This window comes from Eptatretus burgeri, chromosome 13 (assembly GCF_056783735.1).
Source record: "Eptatretus burgeri isolate ZD-2024b chromosome 13, Ebu_testis_v1, whole genome shotgun sequence".
Taxonomy (NCBI): Eukaryota; Metazoa; Chordata; class Myxini; order Myxiniformes; family Myxinidae; genus Eptatretus; species Eptatretus burgeri.
In genome coordinates, this window is record NC_140973.1 from 76,663,205 (window position 1) to 76,678,763 (window position 15,559).

Sequence of the window (15,559 nt, forward strand, 5' to 3'; positions counted from 1 at the left end):
ATTAATCACTTACCCACGTCATGACATCATACAGATACAAAGAAGGAGCTGCAGCTCATCTTTCCACCTTCAAACTGCACCTTATTCCACTTATCACGCAGTCTTACGCTTATTGTGCAAGCTCCCATTTGGACTTGCAACCTTTTGCTGGAGCACAATGAAAGCTTCCTAAAAGCGTCGCAAAAATCAACATTTTCATGCAAAAAGATTGATGTGACTGCTGTCGGTAAATAGACAGAGCAGTTGCAATCATCAAACCTGAGAGATGGAAACAACATGCACCCTTGCAGCTGCCTGGCGCTCTGACAACACCTCGAAGCAAAGCAGCTCTCCAGAAGTGAGGTTTTCGAGGGACTGCATGGGCTGAAACACCCGGCGCAAGGTGCTCTGGTTCACCTGATGGAGTTTGTGGGATCATGTTCAGCTTCATATAGCACAGCCTGACAAGTAAGCAAATTATGTACAACGTAACATGCAGCCACACATGGGGGAGATTGGGGGGAGGGGGGGGGAAAGCATGTGATACCTCCACAAGACGAAGGCTGTCTGGCTGAACATGCATCTTCTGTGCCACAAAATCGGTCACTTCCACAGCATATGCACGCTTCCCTACATTCACCGTTATCTACAAACACAAGTACGACCATGCAGATCGAAACAAGGATGACAATTTCATCGATCAATCATCTGGTCTACTAAATTAATGTAAATACGAGCGTTTCACAAGGCTAGAGATAAATCTGATTATTTGTGTACAAGACACCAAGATGAGGGGGCAGGAATGGGGACGGGAGGAATGTTGAGTGGCAAAACCACATAAGAGACCATGAAGACCCAAGATTCCACCAACCTGTCTGTTGTATACAAAAGACCATAATATGGTTGAAGGGTTCATTATTTGGGGCTTAACATTGACAACATCAAGCCACAGTGAATGATGCAGTCCACCGTACTGCGGACATGTCAGAAATGCACCTGTCAAGGAAGACAATACCGAGGTGGTGTCTGCCTTTATCGGCTCTCTTGGATATGTGATCGTCCTATGAGATGACGCAAAACCACAATAGATGTTCCATAGACTGTATTTCTTAAGCTCTTAAAAGGAACACTCTGGGCATGTTATCATAGCAATGGGAAAAAAAAATCCAGGGAATCTTTTTATTTTTTTGTTCCCAGGAAGCAACTTTATAAAGTAACCGTTTGAAGAAAAGTACGTGGAATTTTTCTCGTCAATGACCGAGCTCTGACCAATCTGTGTGACCCCCAATCTGACGACGTCATCAGTCCTAAGCTTTGATCCACTGACAGAGAAACCAGAGTTACCGAGCATGGTTTATCCAGTTAGTTTTCGTTCCTGGAGACCAAACTCGCAACGAGTGGGGTACGGCCTTATTAATTTCAACCCAAGAGGAAAGTTGTTTATCACTTCATTGATGACAGCTTGCAATTGGGTGATAAAAGCCTGGAGGCAGGTGCAAGAACTGAGAACACCGACTGATGTACCTGTGGGTGATGTGTCGTAATGGTGAGCAAAGTGGACTGCATCTGCTGTCATGAAGTTCCTGCTGTGATTTCACTGAACCAATCTGACGATGCAAGTTGCGTGACAGAAAACAGAGCGTTTGTCTGAATCAAGGAAGTTCCTTGAAATGGACCGAGTTGATGTACACGACGCCAAGACTCTTGAATCTCAGGAAAACCCCTCATGCTGAACAGGTGAATCAAAAGTCCACCCGCTAAATATTTTGGAGTATTTGACATGAATAAAGAAGATCGATACTGGATGATCTGCATGACACATCTTCTGTCACGTACAGTGTAAATGCCATCCATTATGGACAGATGATTTTCCTCAGGACTGAACAAATGCATTGAAATTACAGTTCGTCACCTTTGTTTTGTCACATCCTCATTGTGCACTTCCTCTTTCCCACCGAAACAAACGGTTGTTCTCTTCTTGTAAATGTTTTGATTGCGTCATGGAAATATACAGGGATTTAAGTTAAAAAAAAAGAAAATTCACACAATACAACCATATCATTGTATCGATGCCTGATCTCGGTTTTCAGCTCTTCGTGGACAGTACCATCGTGCTCTCGGAAAAACTATCGACGGTGGGTGGGCACAGTGCCAGGTTTAAGTCCCACCAGCTCGTTTTTTAAGTCCCTTTAAAAATAAATAAATAAATAAAAAAATCAATCGGGCTCAACATGCTCCGAGCAAAAAAAAATGTCTCGTATCAAGTCTCTGAGGAACTCGAGTGAGTCTCAGGTTCTCCAACTCGTCTTCCACAGATCTGGCTGTTTAAGCGGCAAAGAATAGAATCTAATGTCTTCTGTTTTGTTCCTCTTCTGATCATCTGCGTTATTACAATAGCCAAAGGCAATGCACAGCGGCACATCGCTCGAATGCAATGGCTCTCAAAATCGGCTACAGGACTTTATCGCTAATAAACATGGCGGGCTTCTACTAAGCATAGGATGGGTGACGTCAGCCAAAATCGGAGCTCAATAATGACGTGACCCAGCAAGTCTGTACGAACCACCCAAAGGTGTCATCGTATCGAATCACTCGTTTATACGTCGCACGTCGTCACAGGTGTCGGTTTTGAAACGTGGATACTTGAAATGAAGCCTGTTGTAAAATGTCCGGAGTGTTCCTTTAAAAAAAGTGGTCGATTTCAGAAAGATGGAGTCGTTTTCATAACCATCTCACCTGAGTGACAGAGTAAAGACATCAGATCGATCTGAATGGAAAGCCATGTTCTGGGTCATTTCATAATGTCGTTCTTCTCAAATTGTGAGACCAAGGAAGCCATAGTCCATTTGGATGTAAATAAATGTTGTTGTTTTTTTTTCCAAAGACATGGATAGCTCATCGATGCAAGTCGTAAACATTATGCATTTTATGAAATGGCTCGGAAATCATCAGTTTCCAGAAATGTAACAAAGACTGCCAAAGAGAACGTACTGTTTGTGTGCAGAGGAACCTGCTCGCTATAACAGCGCAACGTCTCAAATCACTGCAGTATTTTACAAATATTGGCAAGTGGATGAGATGAAATACCAGCTCAAAAGATACCACACATCTCTAACAAGAAAGGCCTGATCCCACTTTTGCAAATCCAAGTCATTTTTATCTGCTGTTGCATTATCTTATCAGAAACTCTCAAGAGTTAGGTGGTCAAGATGGAACCCAGAGATTATTTATGATTAAAGACTTCATCAAAAGGTTTTCCTGTGAACCTTTCGGAATTGTGGACTATTTTACTTTGCTGATGGGCAGGACGCTGATCGGTCTCCAATTGAAGGATATGTCTTTTTTTTTTTACCCCTTCCAATGGAAGTGTGAGGTTGGCCACTATTATTTCAGATGAGACACTGCCCAAGGAGAATGATCAGAGGGAATGATAGTGATGTGGAACAGGTTTTGAGGAGCTGCACATTCATGCCACCAAATCCTGTTGCAGAAGAGATACCGACATAAGCCAAAACATTTCCAGCATGAAGTTCCTCAGCTTCACCAGTTATTACATTGACATACCAGCCTGTGATGGGGTCAAAGGTGAGAATTCGTGAGTCGAAAATGAGCTTGGGAAGGGGATATGTTGAGTCTCAGACAAAGATATAGGAAAGTTATTTTAGGGAATCACTTGCTGAAAAATATGTCTGTTAAATTCTAAAATGTCACATCTTTAAAGTTTTTATATCCGATGTGTACTAAATCTTTCTTTCACCTTTATTAAAAAAAAAAAATTGTTTGTTTTACTTCTCCAAGTTCATGAAAGAGCAGAATAACAGGGGACATTGGATGAACAGGCAAAATGGGGCAAAGGGAAAACAATGGGACCAAACAGCACAAGGTGGGGAATTGCAAGAGCAGAGTGAGAACAGGGTCGCAGCAAGTGTGGTAAGGCTCAGTATAAATGAAAATGCAACAAACCGTGAAGGGAAGAACTCGAGACAACTGACTCAGCAAGACAGTTCCGCAGGCAAAGTTTACCAACAACGCAAGCACACGATGATACATAAAGTGCATCAAAGGATGTGTGGACAAGCACAAAGGAACTACAGATTTACGAGCATCAGTAGTCACTGGATACCATTTTTGGCCTTATTGCATGCATGTTTGGAGGCAAAAGCTTTCATAGACCTTAAAAGGGACAGACGTGTCTGTCACGTGCAAGCCTACCCTGACAGGAGATTTGGCGGGATTCCGAGGGATGAAAAAGAGGGAAAGAGAGCGCAGCTGCTGAAGCAATGGTACTGGAAGGTGGAGGAATGGATCAAAGGTGATGGAGACCTGAATGATGCAAAAAATAAAAATGTTTAAACCAAAGATACTCTGGTGTAATACATAATTAAATGGCACCAGGTTCCCACATGTGTGATTGTACAATAACCATAAAATAGGACAAATAGTGATCGTTGGATGATCAGGAGTGAAGGTTAAAACATTATGATTTGTAAAATTTTCGAAAATGTAATAAAAATAAATTCCATAAAGTTTGCACTTAAAATTTTATTGTTTAATACTTGAACAAAATGGCCGGAAAAGATTCCGATACTTTCGTGTTTTACTGCAGAATATTAAATGGGAATTTACACGACAGACGAGGAAATGACCCATTTAACTGCTAATGAAGTCAAATTTGCCCAGTTTATATAATTATCAACACATTCCATCAACTAACTTCTGCAAATAAAACTAGAGCGAAGTCGATGGCGCGCCATCGCAAATCCCCACACTTCCCAGCGAAAGTAGTTGAAAGATGGCAAAAGGTTCCACCAAGAATGACCCAATACCAAATTTTGAGGTTTTTTTTCTTCCTGCTTTGACCCCTGCGACCTCTGGGGCATGATCCGGAGGTCCAGTTGAATAAAATAGTCATATATTTCACACACCCCTCAATAAAGTCAATTCTGATTGGACGTTCTCCACTGATGCGTCATCGTCACCTCCCAATGGTCTAGGTGGGAGGAGCCTGTTCAGTGTTCAGCTCTCCAATTTGGTGGTTGCAGAGTCTGAGACTCTGTCTGAGACTTCAGACTCTGCAACCTCCAATTGGAGAGCTGAACACTGAACAGGCTCCTCCCACCTCCACAATTGGGAGGTGATGGCGCATCAGTAGAGAACGTCCAATCAGAATAGACTTTGTTTATAGGTGTCTATTGGACTGTTCTTCTTCATTACTCACTCACTCCCCTCAATGTTGATTGCACATGCAAAATTTTATTTTGAAAAGTTCTTAAAATGTGCCCATGATTGCATTTTCCAGGACTTGACCTTGACCAAAGGACCGAGCCAAAAATGACTGCTCTTGCACCTGTGTGCTATGTGTTGATAACTACCAAGTTTGGCGAATTTCTGGCAAACCGTTTAGGAGTAAGCGTGGCGGCCAGACAGACGGACAGCCGATTACAATATCCCCCCCCCTTTTTTCAAAAGGTGTGGGAATAATAATAAAGATGAATTACAATTACAAAATTAAAGGTCAACTGGTCACAACATTAGCGAGATAAATCGTCATGCAAAGGAACCAAATGGATTCACATAATCAGTTTGGTCGGCCGAGTTATATTAGGATTAAAAGGCAAATGGCGATCAAGATGCATTGAGCCAATGAAGTTGTTGGGGGAAGAAATCGGTAACCGCTGCTCACTCAGGATTCTGTATCGAAAAATATTGTTATGTTAGAGAGGGGACATACTAGTTAGGATGTTAAGTTGGCATGGTCCGTGTGTTCGTAAAGGATCGATTATTTTCTGTTAAGGCCCTGTCACACCTTGACGATTTAGCCAACGTATGCCTGACGTACGCAAAATTTGGGCTAAAACGCCAGCACACGTCGAATACGTTATGGGTAAGTTTGTATACGTTAAGAGCACGGTGGCATACGTTGCAGTACGCTGGCATATGTAGTAGAACGCTGGCAAACGTCGTAGTTCGCCGAGCTGTTAGACAAATTTTCCATGCTTGAAATTTCCCGACGTATGCCAGCGTATGACTCACACGTTCCGCATAATGCTGGCCATAAGTTGTATGCACGTTACGCGATCGTTGACACACGTTACTCATAAGTCGACACACGTCAATGTAATGGTTAGCGTCAGTGTTCCAGACTCCCTGGGATTTTTTTTCTTCTTCTTCGGTATGACGGTGATGTTAGCACTTCGATTTCTAGTGCTTATGCCAGCGTATGCGGAATGTGTGTCATACGTCAAGTACGTCGATAAAGTTTCAACATGCTGAAAATTTCTCGACGTACTCGGCGTATGACAACGTATACCAGCGTACTACGACGTATGCCAGCGTGCTATTAACGTATACAAAACTTACCCATAACGTATTCGACATGTGCCAGCTTGGTTCGGCAAATTTTTCATACGTCGGCATACGCTGGCTAAAACGTCAAGGTGTGACAGCGGCTTCACACTTCGATGTCTCGTGCGGTTATGATTTGAATCGTCGAGCCGCTGCCTTTTAATAGCCTACGCCACGTGATCGTCGGTGATATGCTGCCGCGCTATGCATAAGTTAGACTATCGTTGGGCATAGGTTGTGAACGCCGACAACACGCTCAGCATTCGTTGGTATAAGTTATCTATATGTGGTTAAAACGTTCTGTCAGGTCAGGTATGGGAGCATGTGCCAGAACAGCACGTCGCTGCGTCCACTTTCCGCCGGTACTCCAGGGGCCTCCGTCTGGCCATCCCCCAGGCAGATGCCAGGCCCATCCCCATCTCCTTGAGATGATGGTCAACCTGTTGCAACCATGAGGCACATGGTCGACCCACTGGCCTCCTCCACTCATGAGACTCCCTCGCTGAGAGAATCTGGTGAGCAGGATCAGAGTCAGGAAAACGAGCCACATGTCCATACAGCCGCAACTGACGCTCACGGACTATGCAGGTAACAAATCTCATCTGAGTCTCTCTAAGCAACCGCTCGTTGGACACAAAATCCGACCAGCGATAGCTAAGGATTCTCCGAAGAGACCTGGTACCAAAGGAATTAAGTCTCCGTCTCAGATCCTTGGTCAGAGTCCAAGTCTCGCACCCATAGAGCAAGACTGGAAGTACCAAGGACCTGAAGACTCGGACTTTCGTCCTCCCGCACAGGTACCGGCAGCGCCACACCCCATGATCCAGTGAATCCATGACTCCCCAGGCCCGACCCAGACGTCTATTGACCTCTGACTCGCAGCCAGCAGAGACATGAATATCACTGCCAAGGTAAGTGAATCTCTCCACGACCTCAACATCCTCACCACAAACAGACACAGACAGGACAGCAGCATCCAAGATGTCACCGAAAGCCTGGATCTTAGTTTTGACCCAAGAAACCCGTAATCCCAACGGCTCCGACTCCTCATTCAGCACCTCGAGGGCCCCCAAGAGGATGTCTAAAGTCTCCGCAAAGATGACTGCATCATCTGCAAAGTCAAGGTCCGAGATCTTGACATTCCCAAATGACGCACCGCAACTTGATCTCTCCGACATCCTCCCTAGAATCCAGTCCATACAAGTGCTGAAAAGTGTGGGGGCAAGTACATATCCCTGACGAACTCCAGTAACAACTGGAAATAAGTCAGAGATGGTACCACCACACTTCACAGCACTCTCAGTACCAGAGTAGAGTTCAGACATCAGAACTATCAGTTTTGGTGGCACCCCACGAAGACCAAGAATCCTCCAGAGGACATCCCGATTCACTGAATCGAACGCTTTACAGAGATCAACATAGGCTGCAAGCAGCCCCTGCCGAAACTCTCGTCTGCGTTCGGTGAGGACACGAAGTGCAAGGATACGGTCAATCGTTGACCTCTTTGGTGTAAAGCCTGACTGCTCTGGACGCTGGTGCTCAAGCAGATGGTGGCGAACCCTATCGAGAATTATCCGAGCAAAGACCTTGCCCGGCACTGAGAGCAGCGTCACCCCTCGGTAGTTGTTGCAGTCTTGGCGATCACCCTTCCCTTTCCAGAGAGGGACAACAAGGCCCCTCTTCCAGTCAGTTGGGATGATGCCTGTGTTCCAGGCAGAGCACAAAACTGCATGCAACGACACGAGTGCAGCATTTCCACCAGCCTTGAGAAGTTCGGCATGGATGCCACAGATCCCTGGAGCTTTGCCCCGTTTCAACTGGTTCACCGCAGCCCGTGTTTCCACAAGCGTAGGTGGACCACAGTTGATTCGAGGGTGAGCAACAGGGATTGTAACACCCTTGACGTCCAACTCGACAGTTGGGGGATCAGCCTGGTACAACCGCTCAAAGTAACCGGCCCAGCGGGCCTTCACTTCAGACTCCTCTGTCAAGAGCCTACCACTCTCTGCTCGAACTGCAGTGCTCCGAGGGATGGGCTTGGATGAACGTAATGCGCGAATTCCCCTGTAAGCAGGACGAGAATCACCTGTCCACAGGTGATGCTCTACCCCCTCACAGATTCCTCGCACATAGGCCTCCTTGTCCACCTTCAGTGCACGTACAGTTTTACGCCTCAGCTCCCTGAACAGCTCAGCTCTGCCATTCAGCCTGGCCCTGCGACTCTGGTCAATGGTATCCAGTGTCCCTTGAGAGACAAAATTCTTCTTTGCCCTGCGGTGAGCTCCAAGGCATCCACCGGCAACATCAAGGACGGTGGTCTTGAAGGCGCTCCACAACTCTTCAGGACCCCCAAAGCACCCAGACCCCCCAAGTGTCCACTCAGCCTGTTCGCAAACTCCTCAGCTACTCTCTCATCCCTGAGCTTGGCAACATCCAGCCTCGGCTGGGATGGTACCATTCTCCAGGATTTAAGGTGCAGCTTTAGAGTTGCTACAACAAGCCTGTGGTCAGTATTGAGGAACTGAGCACTCCGGTAGACCCTGCAGTTCTGGATCATCCTCCAACGACCGTCAATGAGGACATGGTCAATCTCCTTTGTCACACCGCCAGCGTTGGAATACCAAGTCCAGCGATGAGCTTGTGGGCGCTGAAACCATGAACCAGCCACCCTAAGTCCATGACTTCTTGCAAAGTCAAGGAACTTAGTGCTATTCTGGTTCATAGTTCCTGACCCATGGGGACCAACACACACCTCATAACCGTCCCTATCAGTTCCAGTCGATGCATTGAAATCCCCCAAGACTAGAAGTGTATCTCGTCTGGGGCACTGATCAACCACAGACTCGAGCGTGGCGTAGAATGCATCCTTCACGGTGAGATCACTCGCCTCAGTCGGAGCATAAACAGAGACCAGGGAAATGACACCTAAGGAGTGACGAATCCTTAATCTCATTCTTTCTGTACACAGAAAAAAACGTTCTGTGTACGTTACTAATACGTTATGCATACATCCAACACGTTATTATACGCCCAAAACTTTTTAAAATACCAATAGTTCAGCGTACGCCAGCGTTTTACATAAATTTTGAGACCTTGCCATATGCTGGCTAAAACGTCAAGGTGTGACAGCCCCTTTACCATGAACCCATCAGTGAAGTTGTCCTGTTTTTAAGTATGCCGTGAGAGGTGGTATAGTTCACAACAGAGCCTTGCTTTGTGGTGAAGTATGATTTGCATGTGTCCTCTCTGTGTAATCAGGCCAAGGTCCAGGCAAGAGAAAGAGAGGGGTTGATTTGGATGTGACGGGGGTTCCTGTGCTGACCGATAAACCCCCACATCATGGTTCACGCTCTGAGTGCAAGGAGTACGGCACAGCACCAGTCATCAGAAGAAACTTGAGGGCACAATGTCATTGTTGGCCCCCCAAAAGGTGACACATGATTGGTTCGGGTGGTGCCGGTGACATCACACCGTCCACTTGACATCACCAAGTTGGTGGCGATGTGCAACCGCATTGGCCAGTGCCAGGCAATGAACAAAGGATGCTCGGGGGTGCGGGACATGGCAAGGGGATAAAAGGCCAAGCACAGATCTTGGCAGCAGTCAGACCAGTCAGTTGAATTGGTTGGTTTGTGAGTCAGAGATCAGTCAGTCAGAGACCAGTTCAGACCAGTGTATTATTAGAGAGTGGATGAGTTTCCTCCTTTGTGCATGAGTGGATGAGTTTCTGTGGTGCCTTAAGTCTCTGACATTTGTATCAAGTGTATTTATTTATATTTCATTACAGTGTATCTTTCATCAAGGTTTCTTCATGTACGTTGTCTCGTTCTTTAATATAGCTTGTGCTCTTTCTTAAGACTACACGGCACACGCCCATCTGATTCCAACCTGCTGCGTGCACGCAAATTGTTTAGGCATTTGGAAATCCCTGGGGGAAACTTAAATTAGGAGAAAAAAAAATTGTTTGTGGAGACCAGTGGGATATAGATTCCGTCTGGAAAAAAGGAACTGCATTGCCCGTTTGAGCGCAACTTATATTAACTTGGCCATTCGTGAAGCACATTGCTTTGGCCTGGTGGGACCTCATCAACGATCCATCAATGCAACAATAGGTTTCATCGCTGTTCTTTCATGTACAGCATGCTATGAAGCATAAGAGGATTTTCAATGTTTTCGATTTGCAAACACAAAACATGACATCTTTCCAAATACAAGAGAATCCACAAATCTCTAATAGACATATTGTGTATACCACACAAAAGGTGCGAGAGTTCAGTTTTTCTTTAAACATTTCCACAGTTCATGTCTGCATCCACAGTAAGGAGCACCAACCAAGGAAGATTTTGGGATTACCCACATCTCATTACACTCACAACCAGTCGTAGTACACTATTAAGAGAGGTGGTCATCAAACACGACCACTCAACAAGGCACGTGACACGGTATTTTGGGAGGAGGAGGAGATTGGAACCATACTCTGTGCAAAGCGTTGGTGCTGCTTAAGCAGTCTCCTTGGCTATTGGGCACAATCCTGGACGGGTTGCCACTCCGACACAGGATACCAGCATGCTGGCACTCATTTTGCCGACCTCGGAAGGATGACAGGTCGAGTTAACCCCACCTGGTATTAATTCAACAGCCGAGTGGGATCCAAAGCTCGCCACCCTAACCATTGAGCCAACACCAGGTTGTGCACTTTGGGGTACACAATGAAATTGTCCAGGCTAACCATTTTGTTGAAGTGCAGTCTTCGTTTTTTGGAAAGGTTGCTGGTTTTTCAAAATTGTCTATTTGAATGGAAAAAAAAAGTGAAACTATTAACAAATGGCAGGCACAGACACACTTTAACCGGTCACAAAGGAAACTGTGTAGAAAGAGGCAAAGAATGTATACCAGAGCCAAGAAATTAGGGAATGCAGATAAATCGGAATAATACAAGGGGTTTTTGTGAAGAAGTAAGGAGGGGGGGATCAACAGAGAAAAAGCAGATTAAATTATAAACAAGCACAAAACAACAATCAGTGATAATACCAAGGCCTTTTTGGTCCTTCATCAAGAAGTCAAAGGTCCACTGCCATTAAAATTGTGGAAAAGCTTTTTTAGTGTGTTTGCAATGAATTGTGAGAAATACAACAATAACTGAACATCATTATTCGTTTCAATGATATTAAATATTATTGTGACGATTATGCTGCAGTAAGCACTGGAAAGCTGCGCTGTTTTTCGGGAAGCCAGGCATGTTTTACATGAGGGGAGGCATGTTTTACATGAGCCAGGCATGTTACGTTCTACATTTCCTCTCACCTATAAAGTCACCCATCATGTGTTGAAGTGGTTTACCGGAATCACCCTCACTCGCAAAAGCAGAGCATTCACTACCCAATATGTTTTCTGCCCGTTTCTTTACTTTGCAGATACTGGACTCTTAATGACAATGTCTGCCCAGTGACGCTGTGCTCCATCGCCTCGACAAAGCTTAACTAAAACCTCCACTTTCTATGATTTCCTCGACCGTTTTGCAGCTGGTTCATCACTAGCAACAGTTTTTCTCTTGGAAGCCATGGTTAGAAATCATTAATGGCAATAATAACCAAAAACAAAGGAATTTATTACAATTCCACGGAACACGCAGGGTTGATGCGGAGATAACTACAGTACAGTACTGTACGTGCTGTCTACTGTGGTGAATTAACGTGAATCAAGGGACATGACGCGGGATCACATGTTGTGCGTCTCGCGTATAAGGGGATGTCTCTCTGCGGCACGAGTGATTGTCCCCGGGGCATTGCTATTGACATCGGCTGTCCACTTGATGCTCGTTAACTGAAGGTGCTCATTGACTGGTGAGAATGGAGATTATATCGAACTCCGTGCTTACGCGGATTAGTCTGCAATGGTTAACTGCACATGTATACGTTTCTGCTTATGTACTCCTAGCTGAACCTGTATTTCCTGGTGTGTCCACAGAAGCGGCTCCAATCAAATGGAATAAAGCCTAAACTCTGAAGGTTCATCTCTCGCTCTCATTTCAATTTATTCCATTTGATTTTCTCGGCTCTCTCAACCAAAGATGGACAAGATCTACAAACCAGAGAGGTTCGACGCAGACCCAAACACGACTGACGCAGAAATGAAATGGTCACATTGGTTCTGCTCCTTCTCACACTATCTGACCATCATCGCGGAGGGAGCTGACAAATTTGCCGCTCTCGTGAATCATGTCTCGCCCGGCGTATACAGGCTCTTCTCGGGGTGCGACACTTACGAAGCAGCGATTGACGTACTGCAGGCGCTCTACGTGAAGCCCAAGAACGAGGTATACATACGACATCTTCTCAACACACGCAAGCAAGCAGCCGGGGAGACAATCGATCAGTTCCTGCAAGCTCTGAATCAGCTGGGAAAAGACTGCAGCTTCCGGGCCGTAAGCGCCGAGGAACACCGAAAGGAAGCGACACGGGAGGCATTCATCCAAGGACTCAGATCAGCCCACATACGGCAACGCTTACTAGAGAAAGCGCAACCCACTCTTGACAAGGTAGTCGATCAGGCTCGAGCGATGGATACGGCTCAGCAGCAATCTGAGTCATTTGGGACACCGATGCTGCTCATGAACGCTGCTACGATGGGAACCCAAGGAACCCCACTGGCACAGACTCAGCCAGACATGAGGGATGGAGAAACACCCGAGGAGCCGGATACCCAGACCTCGTCAAACTCCTCAGCAACTGCTCCGGTCGGTAAATGCTTCTTTTGTGGGTACAAAAGGCATCCTCGTCAAAAATGTCCAGCCAGAGATGCCACATGCATGAATTGCGACAAGAAAGGGCATTATGCCAGGGTATGTAAATCTACTCCAAGGAGGAATAAACCCACTTCTGCGGCTCTCTACTCGCAAAATAAATTGACTGCAGCCTCTCCGGGGAATCTATCCAAGGCTATCATCAACGTGCGAATTAACGGGCATATGGCTGAGGCACTGATTGATACCGGTAGCTCTGAAAGTTTCGTCAACAGCTCGCTAGTGAAGGGCAGGAAATGGGTAATCCACCCGACTGACAATACGGTATGCATGGCCGCCACCTCACTACAATCCCGCGTACGAGGGTACTGCAATGTTGAATTGGACGTAAAAGGGTACACGCATCGGGATGTAAAGGTGCTGGTGCTTCGTGATTTGTGCGCAGACGTAATTCTGGGTCATAATGTCCTCAAGCAGCACACGAGCATCGAAATACCCTTTGGAGGAAGCAAGCCTCGTCTAATTTTAAATGCGCTGACCACCGCGGAGGTGACGTCCCCCAGCTGTTCGCTAACTTGTCGCCGGTCTGCAAACCGATAGCGATCAAATCGCGGCGATATACCACTGCTGACATGAATTTCATCACTTCAGAAACCAAGCGATTACTGGAGGAGGGAATTATAGAACCGAGCGATTCGCCATGGCGCGCACAGGTGTTAGTGACCAGCAGTCAGAACCATAAGAGACGGATGGTTGTCGATTATTCCCAAACGGTCAATCGCTTCACCCAACTCGACGCCTACCCCCTGCCGCGCATAGATGAGATGGTCGAACGCGTGGCCAATTATAAGGTATTCAGTACCATCGACTTGCGAAGCGCCTATCATCAAATTCCCATCCGAGAGGAAGACAAACCGTACACTGCATTCCAGGCAGGGCGGCGCCTCTACCAGTTCAGAAGGATACCATTCGGTGTCACGAATGGAGTAGCTTGCTTCCAACGGGTTATGGACGACATCATCTCAGATGAAAACCTCGAAGACACTTTTGTTTACGTGGATAATGTCACAGTGTGCGGTAGGGATCAGAGGGAACATGATAGGAATCTGGACAGATTCTTGAGCATTGCTGGAAAATATAATCTGACTCTCAACTACGAGAAATGCGTATTCTCGGCAAGGTCAATTGACCTTCTCGGCTACACGATAGCCAACGGCACAATTAAGCCTGATCCTGAGCGATTGCGCCCGCTCCGTGAGCTTCCACCACCTCAGGACTTGCAGACAATGCGCTGGGTGATCGGGATGTTCGCTTACTATGCAAGATGGATTTCGCAATACTCCGAGAAAATATATCCCCTAGTGCATTGCAAAAACTTTCCACCAGATGCCGCTGTCGTGAAAGCTTTCCACGATCTCAAGGATGATATCAGTAAGTCCGTGGTTTTATCGATCGACAGCTCGGTGCCCTTCGTGGTGGAAACCGACGCTTCAAATCACGCCATAGCTGCAACACTTAATCAGTCTGGGCGGCCGGTCGCTTTCTTCTCGAGAACTCTCTCTAGAAGCGAGCAGAGACACTCGGCAATAGAGAAGGAGGCGTACGCCATCGTCGAAGCGCTGCGTAAATGGAGACATTATTTACTGGGAAACCACTTCACGCTCGTTACGGACCAACGATCCGTGGCTTTCATGTTTGATGGGAAAAATAACGGGAAAATTAAGAATGAAAAAATTATGAGATGGCGGATAGACCTAGCCTGCTACAGGTACGACATTGTTTACCGGCCCGGGAAGGAAAACCCTGCTGCAGATACCTTCTCCCGGGTCTACAGTTCGGCAACAATCAGTCAGGCTTTGCAAGACCTCCATGTGTCTCTGTGCCACCCAGGGGTAACCAGGATGGCACATTTCGTACGCAGACAAAATCTTCCCTATTCTGTTGAAGATATTAAACAAATGAATGCTTCATGCCCTGTTTGTGCTGAACTAAAACCCAGATTCTTTGGCGCGGCATCTGGCAGACTGATCAAGGCTACTTCCCCCTTCGAGAGACTAAACATCGACTTCAAAGGGCCCCTGCCCACCGAGACAGACAACAGATACATATTCACCGTTGTTGATGAATATTCAAGGTTCCCTTTCGCGTTTCCGTGCTCGGATATGACCTCGGGCACTGTCGTAAAATGTCTGTCTGACGTCTTCGCTATGTTTGGGAGACCTTCGTACATACATTCAGACAGAGGGCCGTGTTTCATGTCGGCCGGGCTAAAACAATTCCTATTAGAGCACGGCATAGCAACTAGTCGAACGACGGGTTACAACCCACAGGGGAACGGGCAGGTGGAAAGGTATAATGGAGTTATTTGGAAAGCCATAACTCTGGCGCTGAAATCGAGAGGACTGGGCCCCGAGCGATGGGAGGTTGCTCTTCCTGACGCAATGAATTCCATACGCTCTTTGCTCTGCACGTCCACAAATGCCACTCCTCACG

At 46.3% G+C, this 15,559-nt stretch overlaps 2 protein-coding genes across 5 annotated transcripts in view; one reads left to right on the forward strand and one right to left on the reverse strand.

Annotated features, from left to right (window-relative positions):
• USP19 (ubiquitin specific peptidase 19) overlaps positions 1-15,559 on the reverse strand; it is a 121,551-nt gene that overhangs the window by 22,735 nt on the left and 83,257 nt on the right. For all 4 annotated transcript variants that reach the window (XM_085853163.1, XM_085853166.1, XM_085853164.1 and 1 more), the window contains 3 exons: positions 4,192-4,302; positions 527-625; positions 259-396 (listed from right to left, as the gene is read on the reverse strand). In XM_085853163.1, the coding sequence (XP_085709289.1) occupies positions 259-396; positions 527-625; positions 4,192-4,302 (348 nt within the window). The remainder of the gene's footprint in view (positions 1-258; positions 397-526; positions 626-4,191; positions 4,303-15,559) is intronic.
• LOC147014834 (uncharacterized) lies at positions 12,000-13,666 on the forward strand. The gene is made up of 2 exons (XM_085851499.1): positions 12,000-12,167; positions 12,292-13,666. The coding sequence occupies exon 2, from the start codon at positions 12,395-12,397 to the stop codon at positions 13,664-13,666; it is 1,272 nt and encodes a 423-aa protein (XP_085707625.1). The 5' UTR covers positions 12,000-12,167; positions 12,292-12,394.